General features: G+C 34.9%; 1 protein-coding gene across 1 annotated transcript; it reads left to right on the forward strand.

Moving 5' to 3' along the window:
• Positions 1-1,126: 1,126 nt before the first annotated feature.
• On the forward strand, positions 1,127-4,263 carry LOC108209814 (G-type lectin S-receptor-like serine/threonine-protein kinase SD2-5). Its single transcript, XM_017380945.2, has 2 exons — positions 1,127-1,239; positions 1,336-4,263. Exon 2 carries the CDS (start codon positions 1,701-1,703, stop codon positions 4,140-4,142), a length of 2,442 nt encoding a protein of 813 aa, XP_017236434.1. The 5' UTR covers positions 1,127-1,239; positions 1,336-1,700; the 3' UTR covers positions 4,143-4,263.
• The last annotated feature ends 13,999 nt before the right edge of the window (positions 4,264-18,262 follow it).

Here is an 18,262-nt window from a genome sequence, read left to right on the forward strand (position 1 = left end):
GTTTTTATGTCATTCTATAGTTGCAGAACATACGTGGTCTACAGTAGTACAGTAAATATGGACTACATGGAACTTTGTTCTAATATCTATAAGTTATCTAATAATATAATATCATCTCTTTTTATATTTTAACTTAATTTTTATATATAATTTAAAATTTATAGAAAAGAGAACCTTTTATATTTTCTTACCAATAACATTTTATGATTTATATTTTATTCATATATAAATATCTTTTATATATCTTAAATTATGTGTTATATCTTATAAAAAGAAACATAGCAAGTCCCACGACTGTCAATCCATTTTTTATTAAATTAAATTTTTACTTTTTATTATTCTATGTTTGCATGCTCTATCTTTTAAGAGGGAAACCAAATTACTTCGTATGTTTTAAGGTTTCTTTCGCTTGAGAAAATGATGTTAGGTGAATTTGTGTGACAAGTAGAGGTGGCAATCGTTTCGTTTCGTATACTTTCGTTTCGTGTATTTTCGTGTTTCGTGTACTCGAAGGTGAAACCCGTATCCGCCCGTTATTAATTTCGTGTACCTAATTTGAAACCCGTATCCGTTTCGAATCGTTTCGTGTATATTTCGTGTATATTATATATATAAATATTAATATATTTTTTAATCAAAAAATGGATTTAATATATATTTTCCTTTATAAATTTATTAAATGTGAATAATATATATTATACTTATATACAATTCTTTATCAATTTGTTAATGTATCTACAATATATATCCACACATACATATAAATATATACTTTATACTCAATTATATATTTAATATATCATTACATATATATAATATATATAATCTACAAATATTTCGTGTACTTTCGTGTATTTCGTGTAACCCAAATGAAAACCCATATCCGACACGAAATCTATCGTGTAATTTCGTGTTCATGTACTTTCGTGTTTCGTGTATCGAAAATCAAAACCCGTATCCATTTTTTTCGTGTCGTTTCATTTCGTGTTAGCGTGTTACGTGTCAAATTGCCGGTGACAAGTGCTTTATGTCAAAAGATTTCAATCATTTCATGCTAGTAGCATTAAAATAAGCTGCACATTGATCTGTATGGCATGCAATATTATTTTAAAATATGAATTATGTTGAGACATGGCAGTATTAAATCCAGTGAAAAACCAACTCAGATCTTTCCAATTCTCTTGACATAAGCACAAAAACTGATCCCATTTTATTCTGTTGGGAGTTTTTATCTATAAGGTAAGATTTTACTTGAATTTTCCTTCTTTATTTTATCATGTTTGGTCAATTTTCTTTGAACTGACACCTACTTTTACCTGCTATATATACCTCCAGATTGTTCCCTTCATCTCTTCTTGTTCCTGCAAGTGCGCTTGTCTCTTTTTTCATGTTTAACTCAAGATTTCTCCTTGCCAGGTCTTTTTACTCTAGATGGTCTTTATTTTTCTGTCTTGTTCAACTATTATGAAATTCTAGCCATATATTAGTGTGTTGATGATTTTTTTATAGACTTGAAATATATTTGGTTTCTGTAACACCTGCAGTTATTATGCTTTTCAAAACCTTTCTTGTTTCATGATACTTTGTTGTAGTCTGCTGAAAATTTTTGAGGGTATTCTCAGTTTTTGGCCATAGATTGTTTTTACCATAAAAGGCCTATCTTGGTTTGAGTTTTTCTTGAAGTGAGTTCTTTGGGAAAGATGGAAACTTGGGCATTCTTGAATTGTATAGGAATTTGTTTGTTAATCCTCTTTCAGCCTGAGAGTTGCATGGCTAGTGTTCAGAAGAAGGGTAGTTTACCATTAGGTTTTCGAGGGGATCAAATGCATTGGATTGATAATAAAGGGGTGATTCTGTTGTCCAACAATTCGGATTTTGGCTTCGGGTTCATTACAACTGATGATGTTACTTTGTTTCTATTGGCTATTGTTCATTTAAGCAGTTCTACAACTATTTGGTCTGCCAATAGAGACAATCCTGTTAGAAATAATGATTACTTTGTGTTTAATGAGAGTGGCAACGCTTACTTACAGAGTGGTGAGTCTATAGTTTGGGCTACAAACACAGTCAACAAAGGGGTATCTGTTATGGAATTGCAGAACTCAGGTAATCTTGTTTTACTTGCGGATGATGGTAGTCCAATCTGGCAGAGCTTTAGCCATCCGGCTGATACTCTTTTATCCAACCAGGGGTTTAGTGAAGGAATGAAACTTGAAAGCAATCCGGGGCCTAATAATCAGAGCTACTTTCTTGAAATGAAATCTGGAGATATGCTGCTTTATGTTAATTATGGAAAACCTCAGCCTTATTGGTCTATGGGGCAGGACAATCGAAAAATCATCAACAAAAATGGCGTTGGCGTCACTCTTGCAGCTCTTGATGCCAATTCATGGAGATTTTATGATAAGAACAAAGCTTTGCTTTGGCAATTTGTTTTCTCAAACAGTGATAGAAATGCTACTTGGGCTGCAACTTTAGGAGGTGATGGATATATCACATTCTCTACTCTCGAAAGCGGAAGCTTGAAAATTGATGCCCCGATAAAAATTCCTGCTGATTCTTGCAGCAGACCTCAATCTTGTAATCCATATCAAATTTGTAGTACTAACAATTGTCAATGCCTTGATGCTCTAGCCTCTCAACCAAATTGCAGACCTAATGTTTCACCTTCATGTAATGAACCAAATGGCTCTATGGAGCTTTTAGATGCTGGAGATGGCCTTGACTATTTTGCTCTTGGGCTTGTTCCACCCTCTTCCAAGACAGACTTGAATGGTTGCAAAACCTCTTGCCTTGATAACTGTTCATGTCTTCTTCTGTTTTATGATGGCAAATCTGGAGATTGCTTTCATTTCGAGCATGTTGGAAGCTTAAAAAGTTCAAAAGAAAAGGGATTTGTCTCGTACATAAAGATCTCAGCTACTGATGCCGGTGGTGGAGATTCTAGTAGTGGTGGAAGCAGCAAGAAACGTGCTGTGATTGTTGCCACAATAGTTATTGGGACAATACTTGTTGTTCTTGTTCTACTTTTTGTAGGAATTCGTCAATTCAAGAAGAGTAATGATCTTCCTGAGTCTCCTAAAGAAAATTCAGAAGAGGACAATTTCCTGGAAAGTATATCTGGCATGCCAGTTCGTTTTAGTTACAAAGATCTTCAAGTTGCGACCAAGGACTTCTCTGCAATACTTGGTCGAGGAGGCTTTGGTTCTGTTTATGAAGGAATTCTTCCAGATGGAACCCGTTTGGCTGTGAAACAACTGGAAGGCATTGGTCAAGGTAAGAAAGAATTCCGAGCTGAAGTTAGTATCATTGGCAGCATTCACCATTTACACTTGGTGAGACTGAAAGGCTTCTGTGCAGAAGGTGCACACAGACTTCTTGTTTATGAATTCATGGGAAATGGTTCACTAGAAAGATGGATCTTTAAAAAAAACAAAGAGGATGTGTTGGATTGGGATACGAGATACAGTATTGCTGTAGGTACGGCAAAAGGATTAGCTTATCTCCACGAGGACTGCGATGTAAAAATTGTGCACTGTGATATTAAGCCAGAAAATGTACTTCTAGATGACAATTTCCTTGCCAAAGTATCCGACTTTGGTCTTGCCAAACTAATGAGCAGAGAGCAGAGTCATGTGTTTACAACATTGAGGGGCACTAGAGGGTACCTTGCACCGGAATGGATCACCAACTATGCAATCTCTGAAAAAAGTGATGTTTATAGCTACGGAATGGTTTTACTGGAGATCATTGGAGGTAGAAAAAACTACGATACATCAGAAACTTCAGAGAAATCACATTTTCCATCTTATGCCTTTAGGATGATGGAAGAAGGCAAATTAACAGACATTCTTGATGCAAATTTGCACATGGCAAAATCAGACCCAAGGGTTATGGTAGCAATCAAGGTTGCTTTGTGGTGTATACAGGATGATATGTATCATAGACCATCAATGACAAAAGTAGTACAAATGCTTGAAGGGTTATCTCCTGTTCCTCCACCACCAATGTCATCGCAAATGAATTCCCGCCTGTATTCAAATTTCTACAAATCAATCAGTGAAGAGGGGACGTCTTCTGGTCCATCAGATTGTAATAGTGATGCATATCTTTCTGCAGTAAGACTTTCAGGTCCCAGATGACATCAATTTAAACTAGTATGTCTTTCGTCTATTAAGGTTGTTTTTGTATATTTGGTATATTACTTGAAATTTTTACTACTAGCATTTATATAAGAATATGTTATATTCCTGATCATGCAACCCTTGATTTCTTTCTTAGAGCAGAAGCATTGATTGTATCTTTTGTTATACAATGAATGTGTTTGCATGAAGACATACAGCTCTTCTGATTTTCTAGTTTTGTGAAAGTGGGCTGCTATATTTTGACTCACTTAAAATTATTCAAAGTCCATCTTCATAAACAGAAAGACAGTTTCCATATGGTGCACATTTTTCTTATGTTTGCTTCTTATAACAGATAAACTTTATTACCAACTACTGAACTGCTAAAGAGAATAAATAATAAAAATAAATAAAATGATAGCGTCTCTTCAACTACCATCAATCTTAAACTTTGGGCAAGATGATCTAATAATATACTACACAAATACACACTGATATGAATAAGGTAAAAGAGAGTAAGAATGTTGTAACGTTGATTAGTATATTTCCTATCTACTCTTCCACTCTAGGGGCCAAGCTCCGAACTCTGATCATTGTTGCAACATACCTTGACTTATAGCAAACGGTTAAGGCGGGAATTCTAAAATCATTGAGCAAATGCGTTTATTGTTGTCATTTGCATTCAAGAAGTTGAAGGTTTCTTTTTAATTTTAATTTTCTGATGATGCATATTAGTAAATTGTCAACAAATAATTCAGTCTGGCAGACAATTTGGTTTGGTAAATTTTTGTAGATGAATTTATATAAATTTAAGGTCTTACAGCTTGTACAGTTATTTTTCTGGATGATACTTAGAAAAGATGATCAAACACTCTGTGTAATTCATAGCATTAAGAAAGAATGGTGAAGTTTGTTTCTTTCTTGGGATTCCCGAGGCACCTAGAATCATGTTTATGCAGGATTTATGGCCAAAAAAGGGTTAAAGTGTTTAAGTGCCATTAGTGAGGGTCTCCACAACACTTGTTAGGCTGTTAGGATGGAGAATGGACAAGCAGGGGCGGCTCTGAGGGGTGGGGGAGGAGGTCGAGTGGACTTGCTGGCACCTTGAATCCTGAATTCAAATGTTGTTTTAGTACTATGAGAAGGTTAACTGATGCTGAAATGTAAATTAGCAGCACAGAATTCACTCCAAATATATAAAGCTGAAGGCTGTTTGTAATACAAAAGCTTTCTACTGATAATTTAACATGACTGAGATGAATAAAAATAATTGGATGTTAGACAGATCCAGACTCCTAATCGCAGCAAAAACCTTTAACTAATCCATATCTCTTCCCTCTCTTTTTTTTTACCCTCCAGACCCCCCTTTTGTGCAATTTTCTACTTCACATTCCTCCTGTCCTGTCTGTTCCTTGCATGAAGGTCTCTTTTTGCCTTTCGACCTACACTGGAGCATGTAATTAATCCTGGGTCCATTACATACTATATGTGTTCATCTTTAAAATGTCCTGCAATTCAGCATGACTGGTAAGTAATTCTTGCCTTGTTTGCTTATCCTGACGTTTGAATTTTGAAGAACTTTGTGCCATTGGCAGCAAGTGAAACACGCCCTGAAGGATGCAGCGTTACACCTAGTTAGATGCTGGCTTCGATCCTAGCCAAGATTAATGTGTTACTGTCAAATGATGGATTCTCCCCATCTCTTCCAGCAGAGACCTTCTTTACCAGGGAACCAGTATCATATCATCCTCTCCAATTATGTTTACTATAGTCTATCCAGTTGTTTCTCGTTCTTCTTTTTCGCATATGAGCTTTGTTTCCTGCAGGCTGAAGTCCTCCGCAGCGTTTAAAACACCTACAAACACTACACTTAAGTAAATTATGTCTATACGCCTGAACAAATGGAGTCTTCTGGTTCAGTAGTTTAATGTCCTTGTATTATCTGTTTGTGATATAAAAACCAACAGGAAGAAAACGGGTTAATTATCAAGTTGGTCACTGAAGTGGTCTTAATGTATCAAGTTGGTCACTGAACTCAAAACGGTATCAAGATGGTCATTGAATTGGCCAAAAATATCAAACAAATACCTTGAAATATAAGTTCAAGCAGTAAAAATATTATTTATAAAGTTTTACACATTATTTTTAAATATTATCACAACCAACTAAAAGGTTATGACTTCTAGTATTTAAAATAATATATTTATATTTTATCAAGTTTATTTATTATTTATATTTTATTATATAGTTAATTTCTCTGTTTTAATTAAAAATAAATAATAAATAAACTTGATAAAATCTAAATATATTATCATAAATATTAGGAGTCATAACCTTTTACTTGGTTTTGGTAACATTTAAAAATAATGTGTAAAACTTTATAAATAATATTTTTACTGCTAGAACTTATATTTCAAGGTACTTATTTGATATTTATGGCCACTTCAGTGACCATCTTGATACCGTTTTGAGTTCAGTGACAAAATTTGTTACTTTAAGCCCACTTCAGTGACCAACTTGATAATTAACCCGGAAGAAAACAGTCTACTTAGTAGTATTTGATTTGCCAATTAAGTGACCATCCTCCTAAAAGGCATTCTGCACTTCAGCTAAAGAACCCTGTCCTAAGCTGCCTTCACAGAATACCAATACCATAATTACAGAAGTTGCAGCTGTATCCCAAAAGAAGAGTATTGCGGTTGATAAAACATATAAACCAGCATCTTTTAACTGCAGCATTTGACAATGTAAGTGCACCTCAGAGCAAGGTGAGATGCATATGCCGACCCAAACATAATTCACCAAACATGAGTTGTGGAGCAAAAGTGGAGTCCTTAACAGTTTATTGCCAGAACAGCACTACTCTACCTAAACTTCATGTTTAATTCTATTATCATAAAAAAAAAAATAAAAAAAAATTAGTTAGGTCTGCGCATGCTCCACAAAAATATAACTCCCTACAAAAATGACTTTCATTTAAAAATTTAATCATCTAACTATGATCTAGCCAAATGATTCAATAAAGTTGTCATGTAAACAATAAAGTTTCATCTAAGGAAGACATGCAAAACATTTATACATTTTAACAATACAATTTCAAAATCTGAAATTTTTTGGTTACAAAAAAAAAAATATCTGAAATTTTTATAAAAAAAAATTGATCTCCACTCGTATCTTAAAAGAAGAGACACCTAAAGCCACAAAATAAATATAAATTTTATAATCAAAATTGTAAGATCCTACAAAATAATCTAATTCCAATGAATTTTATTAATAGTATAATCGGGATAACAATGTATTAAGTTTAACAATAAATTTTATTAAATAACAATTTTAATAAAATTTATTAAATTTATTAAATTTATTATAATATATAATATCTGTGACAACACTCAGATCCGGGGGTCTGGATCTGGTGCCACGTGTAAATAAAAATAATTTAAAACTTGTATTTTTTAACCATTAAAAGAAAAACAATTTAAACCCTGTATTTTTGAAAGAAAGTGAAAACAAATATTTTAAAACCTGGATATCTTTTTTTAGAATGATTTAAATTAAAATCAATTTCACCCCTGTAAACAAGATCGCATACAGGTTACAACATTGAAATCAGAAACTAAAACCATCAAATTTAATTACAAATTAAACTACATTATCAGCTAAAACTCGATAACAGGAGTAGCTGATAACCAAATAAACAAATCTAATTTTCAACTGAATTGAATTGCACAACTCCAACTGCAACTAGTCTTAATGACATCGCCTTGGATACTGTACCTGACCATCTGCCTGAAATTCAACCATGCACTTACGCAGTCTTAAGTGAATCATCCTTATCTCTAGCTAAAAAGGGTTAGAAAGAATAGCAAGAATGAGCAATAATACTCAGCAAGAATATGATGGTGAAAGCCACAAGATATACATATTTGAGTGAATCGGAATGTTTGAAGTAATAGCAAACTCTGGATTAAACATGATGTTGTAAATCAACAGTTCAGTATAAAAGAGTGAAGTGGCATACAATGACAAAGCACGCCTTGGATACTGTACCTGACCATCTGCCTGAAATTCAACCATGCACTTACGCAGTCTTAAGTGAATCATCCTTATCTCTAGCTAAAAAGGGTTAGAAAGAATAGCAAGAATGAGCAATAATACTCAGCAAGAATATGATGGTGAAAGCCACAAGATATACATATTTGAGTGAATCGGAATGTTTGAAGTAATAGCAAACTCTGGATTAAACATGATGTTGTAAATCAACAGTTCAGTATAAAAGAGTGAAGTGGCATACAATGACAAGTTCTGTATATATATATATATATATATATATATATATATATATATATATATATATATATATATATATATGAATTTAAAGCTGTAGAGATAACAATAAGTTCCATTATCTTTTGAACATAAGATAATCTCCTTTGAAACTATACAATATTTAATTGGGTTTAAATAAGACATATGGCTATAACAGATGATCAGTCATTCTATAGTCCATAACCCAAGCTTAATTAGCAAGGTCGACAAATATACGAATTCTGATAATCCGGACTGAAGGAGCCACCTTTCACGCTGGGCCGATGTCTGGACCCAATGTATTAGATTTAAAATCTACAGCTTTAACATGATTTGAAAAATTCAAGAATTCAAGTGGTCTTTCTTGTTAAACAAATTTCTTTTGTAGCAAATCAATATAATTAGTAGTTTAAAAATCTTTTATAAAATTCGAAGTTTAAATAGTGGGTCAAAAGTATTATCAATTCAACTGAAGGTATTCAACTTACTAGACATGCTTCACAAGAATGATGTTAACACTACACCATAGATAGCATATTGTAACATCTCAGCATGGGTGTTACCTTAGAATGTGTTACAATAAGTATGAAATTTTAATCCTATTGCAACACCAACATTTTTATGTTAGCTAAGAGTAGGTATGATATTTTTGCCATATATTATATGATGAATAAAGAAAAGTTTAATATTTTAAAAAAATAATTTTTTTTAAAATTATTTGATATTCATAAATTAATTTATTCTTGTCTTAGAAATAAAAGACTGTTAATTAGATAAATGATTCATTTTCATTTAATAAATATTATAATAGTTCATTTAATGTTATTGATTAGATTAATAAATTTTGATTAAAATGATTAAAATATTTTGTTATAGGAAATAAAAGTTAGTAATAGTTTTAAATATTTATAAAATAATTTAATTAATAGTTATATCTTGACAATTATATAATGAGTGTAAAAGAAATATTTAAAAAAATTTAAAAAAACAAGTAAATGGATCAGGTTTCAAATTTTGTCTCGGGCTTCAAGTAAAATGGGCCTCCAAAAAATTGGGTTCGTACACAAAATTGGGTTTGGCCAAAAAATAGTTATAGCGGGGAAATGAAATTTTCAGACAAAAACTGCAGAGGGAAACTGGGAAGTGTACGCTTGGGTTCCGACAGAGCTGGAGAAACCATTTCAAGGTGACGAGATGATTAGAGGTTGTTCCGAGCTTAGGTTCTTGGTGACGGGGTTGTTCTTGGCGATTAGAGTATTGGGGTTCGATTAAGGTTGCAGCTAGCTCTCTACTCATTTCAAGCGAGTTCGATTAATTAGGGTTTGGAAATCACTTGGTTTGAAGCTCTCCACTGATTTCAAGCTATATTGAGTACGATTTTCAGGTATAAAATCTCTTCCATCTTTTAATTGAGTTGTGTGTGTATTTCCGAATTAATTTGTTTTAGTTAATAAGTTGGAGATCTATGTGTGATGTTATGTAAGGATATGAGTTATTTGTTTGAGTTAACTGATTGTTTTATTCATAAAAAAGCCTAGTCTCTCTCTGTCTCATCTCTCTTTGTCGCTCCTTGTCTCTCTCTTGCGCGCGCGCACACACACACTCAATTGCTTTGTTATTTGTTGTTTTGGTTGTGTTTGCATGCTTGTATAAAATATTTATGTTTTATTTGTATATTTTTGTGTGTTTGTATGTAGTTTTCCTGTTTTTGTATGCTTGTATGTTTTTGTCTTTGATGGTCAAGTTGTGTATTATTTAAAAAAAGTAGTGCTTGTATATATTTTTGTTTTAGCTTATTTTAACCATGTAATTAAGAGTTAGTAGTATTAATAATTAAAAGGAAATTAACTCAAATTTGCACTGGAAACTAATAAACAATATAATTGTGCTTGATATAATATATAGTGATGGAGGACGATGAAACTATATGAATAAACCTACCAAAGTTTAGTGACGGCTGTATTACGGGGATTAAAAGTTTTGTTAGGAATGCAGTTTCTAGATTTTCAGTAGGTGACGAAATAACATGTCCTTGCAAGAAATGTGAAAATGATAAGTGGTCTGGTCAAGATATAGTATATAGCCATCTCATCTACAATGGACCATCTCCGTTGTACGTAGAATGGATATGTGAGGTTTCTCGACAAAAGAGTGACACTAAAATGGATTGTCAGGCTGGTACAGACTTTGGAGATAATTTAGGAGACATGTTGCACCGTACTCAAGGAATGCATATTGGTGAACATGAGGCGGTTAAAGTACCAGATGCCAATACTAGTAAATTTCAGCGTCATATGGAAGACGGAAAGCAGCCATTATATCTGGGCTATTCAAATTTTTCTAGATTAAGTTTTATCATTAGGCTTTATTCCTTAAAATGTGTACATGGAATAACAGAGGCTGCATTCGGGGATTTGCTAGAGTTTTTGAGGGAAGCTTTTCCACAGGCCCACATACCTCTATCTTTCAATTCTGCAAATAATATCATAAGAGATATAGGTCTGGATTACGAAAAAATACACGCATGTCCAAACGACTGCATGCTCTATTGAGGGGAAAATAGAGATGCAAATGTTTGTAAAAGTTGTGGTGTTTCAAGATGGCAAGTAGTGGAAGAGCAAGGCAACATGCACAATGGTCCAAAGACGGTGATTCGCAAAGTTCCAGCGAAAGTTATACGTTATTTCCCGTTGAAACCAAGGATGTAGAGGTTGTTTATGTCGAAGGAGCATTCTGAACTTATGACCTGGCATGCCATGGGAAGAAAAAATGATGGAAAACTTCGTCATCCTGCTGATGCCGAGGCATGGAAGGCTATGGATTCAGTTTATCCCGATTTTTCAATAGAAAAGAGGAATATTAGACTTGGTATAGCCTCTTATGATTTCAGTCCTTAGCGTACAATGACTACAAGTTACTCAACCTGGCCAATTATATTGGTAAACTATAACTTGCCACCGTGGCTGTGCATGAAGCCTGAGAATTTGATTCTTTCGACAATCATTCTCGGTCCAGAATCTCCTAAGAATAACATTGATATATTCATGCAGCCTCTAATTGAAGAGTTGAAAGAATTATGGGATATAGGAATAGAGACTTATGATGCCTTCACTAATCAAAATTTTAGGCTACGTACAAGTGTATTATGGACTATAAGCGATTTTCCTCGATATGCGATGTTATCAGGTTGGAGAACAAAGGGTAAATTTTCTTGTCCTAAATGCCACTATGAAACATCCTCAATGTATTTGAAACACAGTAAAAAAATGTGCTACATGAACCATAGAAAATTTCTAGTTCCGGAGCATAAATGGAGGTTCGACAAGAAAAGGTTTAATGGTGAAGTTGAAATGGGACAACCTCCCCCAATAGTCCTTTCAAATCTATTATTTTTTATGTATCGTAATGGGCGCGGTTCCTTCTTCTCCTTCTTCCATAACCAGAGCTCGGAGAAGGAAGAGATAAGAGGGCCCTATGGAGAATGTGGTCATAAATCCATAATAGAGTCCGACCACAACGACCGAATTGATTATCTTCATGCATAAGGATACTAGATTACCTAGTAGCCAAAGGCCTCTGCCCTTCCATCCCTTGGTTGGATAGGTAGAGAGGGCAGAGCTCTTGGTTTTTTCATGTTGTCAAAGAGTTGAACAATGAAAATAGACGGCTAGTGCCTGACCCGAATTGATCGGGTCATGTAGGAACTTTAACTGGAACAAATGTTGTTGAATTGTTATCAGACTATCAAAATGAATTTGGAAAATGAGACATAAGCAAGACTAAAGGCAAAAGGGGTATAAAGCGTATTAAGATTAATTCCTCTTTCAAAACGAAGTCAATATTTTTTAATTTACCATATTGGAGTCATAATTTGTTGTCGCATAACCTTGATGTTATGCATATTGATAAAAACATATGTGACAATATATTGGGTAATTTGCTGAATATTGGCGGTAAGTCAAAACACCATAAGAATGCTCGGCTGGATTTACAAGAAATGGGCATCAGGAAGGTCCTCCATCCCGTTCTAACTAGTGAAGGAAATTACCTTGATATCAGGGCCGCTATATTTGACATGACGAATGAAGAGAAAGAATTTTTTTGCTCAGTATTGGAAAATGCTTAATTGCCTTACGGTTGTGCAGTTAACATAAGTCGGTATGTTCATACAAAGGAAAGAACAATCTTTGGGTATAAGAGCCATGATGTTATTCTTCACTACTTATTACAATTTGCAGTGAAAAAAACCTTGAAACCTCAGGTTGCATTACCCTTGATAAGACTTGGTGCATTCTTAAGAGCTCTTTGGAGCAAAGTAATTGATTTGGCTGACTTGAAGAGGCTACAGCAAGAAATAATTGAAATTGTTTGCGAATTTGAGATGATATTTCCTCGGGCTTTCTTTGATGTAATGGTTCACTTGTTGGTTCATTTGTGCGAGGAAGTCAAATTGGGGGGGGGGGGGGACTGGCTAGGGCTGAGTATTCGGTAAAAACCGAACCGAACTGAATTTTAATTCGGTTAACTGAAACCGAATTAGTACAAAAAAGGCTACCGAAAACCGAACCGAAATTAATTCGGTTATAAAACCGAACCAAATTTTATATTTTGGGTTTTACCGAATGTTAGGTCCAATCAGACGTAGAAGGGGGGGTTGAATACGTCGTACCAATTTTCTTCGATTTAATTTAATTGCGGATAATCTTTGTTTCAGTCCATGTTAAATCAATCGTAAATAAATAACTCCAGCAAGTCGGGGAATATTCTTGTATTAGAAATAATCCTCGGGTGCTACAAATTCCAACACAAGTGTCGGCTGCAGAGACTACAATCACTCTATTACAAACTCTCGATAAATACGATCTTCTAATTTAACTCTCGAGAATGTGTATAGTGTGTGCACTTACAAAGTGTGTAGTTGTTTTCAAAAGAAAACATCAACCTCTATTTATAGACTTTCCAACAACTAACCATGGTTAACGAGTTCGTCCTGGACGACTTGAGTTCGTCCTGGACGGATTCGTTTTATGAAAATAAATCTAAGTCCCAGGAATGCAAGAAGTGGCGCCAGTTGTATATATACACATATATATCATAAAGTTGCGCTTTGAAGATATATATATGTATTTATATATTGCAGGTCAAAGTTGGCGCCCAAGGATGGTCAACAGTTGCGCTTTGAATCTTCTTTCACAGTGTTGCTTTCACTTAGAAATAATCTAAGTGTGAGGGGAAGTTGCGCTCCTGAGTGTAAGGACAGGAGGCGCAACATTTGACTTTCTGGTCAAATGTTGCGCTCCAATCTTTTGTACAGTTACCTTTACTTAGCCATTATTCTTCAACGAAGACATCAAGCGCAAGTTTTGACTTTCAGTCAAACTTGGCGCTTGATCAATCCTTCCCACTGTACACTGTGTTTGAACACTTAGAAAATCTAAGTAGTGAAGAGTTATTGAGGCGCAGACTTTGACTTTAGTCAAAGTTTGCGCTTCAACAAACATTGGCTCCTCCCAGTATTGTACTTAGACAATTTCCCTTGGATTTTCATTTGCACCATTATATATATATATATATATATATATATATATATATATATATATATATATATATATATATATTTATATTATTAATTGTGTTTATTTAATTACTTGAATTATTTAAATTCAGGTAATTCACAATTAATATATATATATATATATATATATATATATATATATATATATATATATACACATAACAATGAATTCTTTGGCAATATATCCTGGAGCAGCTTGATTGACTTAATCAATTAATTCGTTGATCGAATCCACTGAATACTTTCGTATGTCCTGACGTCCTGTGCACTGGTCTGGTTCACGAACGACTCGAACTGAAATAATTCTTTGAATCCTTTGCTTGATAATATACTTGATCAGTCATTCCGGGTTAGATGTTGCTTCGATAAATTTGATTATAAATAATCAAATTAAATATACTGGAATCATCTGGTCTTTGATACTTGATCTTCAGGCAATCTTGATAGCAGACACATTGAACTTTATTCTTCACTGAGGCTTGAACATATCAATGAACTTCTTTCAGTGGACGGATGCTCGTCTCAGATATCTTGATTGTCTTTGTCTATTCGTATCGAATCTCCAACCTGTAGATTCCTGTATTATACTTACGTATTGTTTCCTGTCTTTAGTTGTGTTGAGTTATCGTAATTACATTTACGTTACATTATGCTTTACAATCTCCCCCTATTTGATTGTTAGAGTTCGACAAGCAAATCCTTTAAGAGGATAACTCAACTGACACAATGAAAAAGCATACTATTTTAAACAGGAAATAATGCTAAGTACAGTCTGGATTATATCTTACATTTTCCAGAAATCAAAAGTAAATACAAGCAGCCATTGTTCCTCTAGTCTGAACTAATCTCTCCTTGGTTTCTTGGCTCTTGCATTAATCAGCTTCTGCTCTGCTTTTCTCTTTGCAGCTTCCTCCTCTTTCTTCTGAGTGAGCTTGCTCTCAATTTCTTCAATCCTAGCAGTGATGGTACTCAGTGCCACTTGCTCCAGTGTGTTCTCAGGTGGAGGTTGCTCTAGATTCTTCTTCATCTTCTCCAAAGTCTGGACATGAACCATTTTCTTCAACTTCTTAAAGGTGACATTCATCTCCATCCCTTCAATTTTCATGATGATTCTTGATGGATGAGCACGAACCCTTGAAGTGTTATGGACAGTCTCTACAGCTTTCCTTATCTCCAGAAGATCAATTAAATCTTTAAGCACACTCTTATCTTCTTTCACAACTGATAACTTGACAGCAGCAACAGCACGAATGATTCTTTTGGAAGAGAACTTTCCAATTTCTGTCAGAGGTATAGCAGTGGCCTCAGAGTCTTTCTTCTTTTTGAATATCACAGAGGTAGGATTGTAGGTTACAACAGGTGCTTTTGGATTTTCAGGATTTTCAGGATTGAGTGGAGGCAGTGGATATGGTGGTTGACGATTGATTGTTGATAATGTTAGGTCCTATAAACTCACTATATAATATGATATAGTGACCACAATCTGTAACACAGTAAGACAATATAAGAAATTGTAATCAATAAACTCTTATATTCACAAAGCTTTGATGGTTACAAAAACTCTCTCAGTGATTTATATTGTATCACTAAGAGCTGCTAGGGTTCTAAACAATGTACTCGATAACTCAACTCCTATAGAGTAACCCTAATCTGTGTTTATATAGACACAGTTACAAAATCAATCTCTGATTTGATATCCTATAAATCTGCTATGAATTCTATCAATCAAAGATTGCTCCAGTTTTCTGTTTAGTTTCCATAGTCAGCAAATCACTCCTCCGCTTCTATCCTTCCTTGAAGTATATCCGCTTCTGAGCTCTTTCCACGTGTAAACTCTGACGAGTCTTGACTATGTAAACTCTGATCAGACTTTACTAAACTCTGTCAGACTTTATCAAACTCTGATCAGCTTCCAGATTAAACTCTGATGATTCCTGTTCTAAAACAAACTTTAAGAACATTAGTAATCATCAATTATATCTAACAATCTCCCCCAACTTGTGCATAAATATGTTATGTGCAAGTTAACAGATAATTGATGATGTCAAAACAGTTAAGTCAAATGCAACAGAGTTTAACTATATAACAGAAAACTTTTAACACTTACAGAAACTTTACTCCCTAACTTCATAGACACCATGAGCAGTCTTCAAGTATCCTCTGAGGAGTTCTTTTTCTGCTTCTTCAAGAACTGTAATCATTTGTCTCTTGATCTCTCTCAGCTCTGGATCTGAAACTCCAGTTTGATAAATTGCAGCTCTGAGATCATAGATTTTGTTCTTCTTCATTAAGTCCTTATTCAGCATAATGTGGCCTTTGTCAGATTCTTCATTGAAACTCAGAGCACTGACTCCAGCTAATGTCTCTATTTTGGCTGAATTTTTCTTCATCTCAACCAGCTGTCCTTGACTGTTGAAGTATTTTGGAATAAAAGGTCCAGCATTTTTGTTTCCTGTAATACCCATCTTTCTTTTGATTTGATCTTTCAGCAGGTTGGAGATGTGTTGGCATGACTTGTTCTTCACTTGAAATATGTGTGATACATATCTCAATTCCTCCCAGTGTTTAGCATAGAGATCTGCTTCGAGTACTCTAAACACTGTTCCATCAGACATGAAGTAGATAAGAATATTATCTCCTCTGTCATTCTTCACCAGCTGGACTGAATCAAGTTTGTCCATTTTGTCTTGCAATACTCCAGTCTTGGGAGCACAGAGAGATGAGGGGTCATCTGGTCTTGATCCTATACTCTGATCAAACTTTTCATATTTGGATCCCAGCCCTCCTTTATCTCTTCCTACCTTACGATGAGAGATTGGTTGAATTGAGCCCTTTTCAAAGCTTATCTCAGTCATCAGAGTAGGCTTTGCAAATCCAGCCAGTGGAGTTGTTGTTGGTTTGAACACAGCTTGAGCTTTGTCAGAGGTTGTGTCTGTCTTTGCATCCTTATTAACTTGAGCTTTGTCAGAGGTTAATATTTCTTTTTGGGGTTCTGCAACATGAGCTTTGTCAGAGATTGCAGCTTCTGTCTTCTTTTCCTTTACAACTTGATCCTTGTCAGAGGTTGTAGATTTCTTTTTATCCCAACCTTTCTCCAGATGTTCATCTACTTTGCTTTTACCCTTGGAGGTGTATTCATCTTCAGAGTATACCTTTTTGACTGGTAAACTCTGATCAGCAACAGTAGCTTCCTTGATCAGTATTCCTTTTTCTTTTGGCTTGGTAGTTGACTTTGCAGGCTTTTGGATCTTTCCAGAGTTTATGGCTTCAATATGTTCCTTTTTCAGCTCAGCTTCCTCTGCAGCAATCAACTCCAAATCCAAATTTGCTTCTGGATTTTCTTGTTCAAAAACCAATCTAGCAAGCTCTTCATCAGTCAATGGTTTATCTGATCCAGCCACTGGTCTGTGCTTTGATCCAGATGTGACATTATGTGTTGGAGCAGACTTTGTGCTTTGCTTAGATTGTTTTTGACTGTCAGAGTTTGAAACTCTTCCACCAGTCCCTGCTTGAAATCTCTTGTGCTTTGTGAAATCATCAGCATCATCATCATCATCCTTCTTCTTTCTCTTCAGAGTTTGAGTAGTAGACTTGCATTTGACTTGAGCTACTCTCTCCCCCTTTTTGACATCATCCTCATCAGGAATCAGTATGGATGTGATCAGAGAAAGTGATGATTGGATGGCTTCAAGCTGTTTGGACATCTTTTCTTGAGTAGATTCAATCATGGTCATCCTCTTGTCCAGAGATTCATTGACAGTTACCAGCTTCTGTACATTTTCTTTCAGAGGTAGCATGGTCCTTTTCTTTTCCAGTTCATTTGTCTCCTTGACGTTTGCCACCTCTGTTCTTAGACCATCTATTGATTTAGATGTCTGGGCATGAGCAGGATGAAATGTCTTCAGATAGAGAATTGTGCCTTTGAGGCTTGACATAACATCAGAGTTTGAAATTTTATTCTCTGCCATAGATAGGAATTCTTAAGCTGTAGTTGGCTCCAGAGAATGTTGGTGGCTCATCCAGAGTTTATCCCAGACCTCATTTGGAGGATCAACCTGAAGATCCCTGGGAAGTGGCTCAGAGTCTGTATTCAGAGTTTGTAGCCTGGCATTATACTGGCTAGTAGACTCCCACTTTTGTTGTGTCAGAGGGACTCCATCATCCTCATCCTTGTCAGTATCTGAACTGTCATCATCCTCAGTATCAGAGTTTGCTTTTTCATCATGAGGAACAGGATCAGCAACTTTCTCCACAG

The sequence above is a fragment of the Daucus carota genome, chromosome 1 (assembly GCF_001625215.2).
Source record: "Daucus carota subsp. sativus chromosome 1, DH1 v3.0, whole genome shotgun sequence".
Classification (NCBI taxonomy): domain Eukaryota; kingdom Viridiplantae; phylum Streptophyta; class Magnoliopsida; order Apiales; family Apiaceae; genus Daucus; species Daucus carota.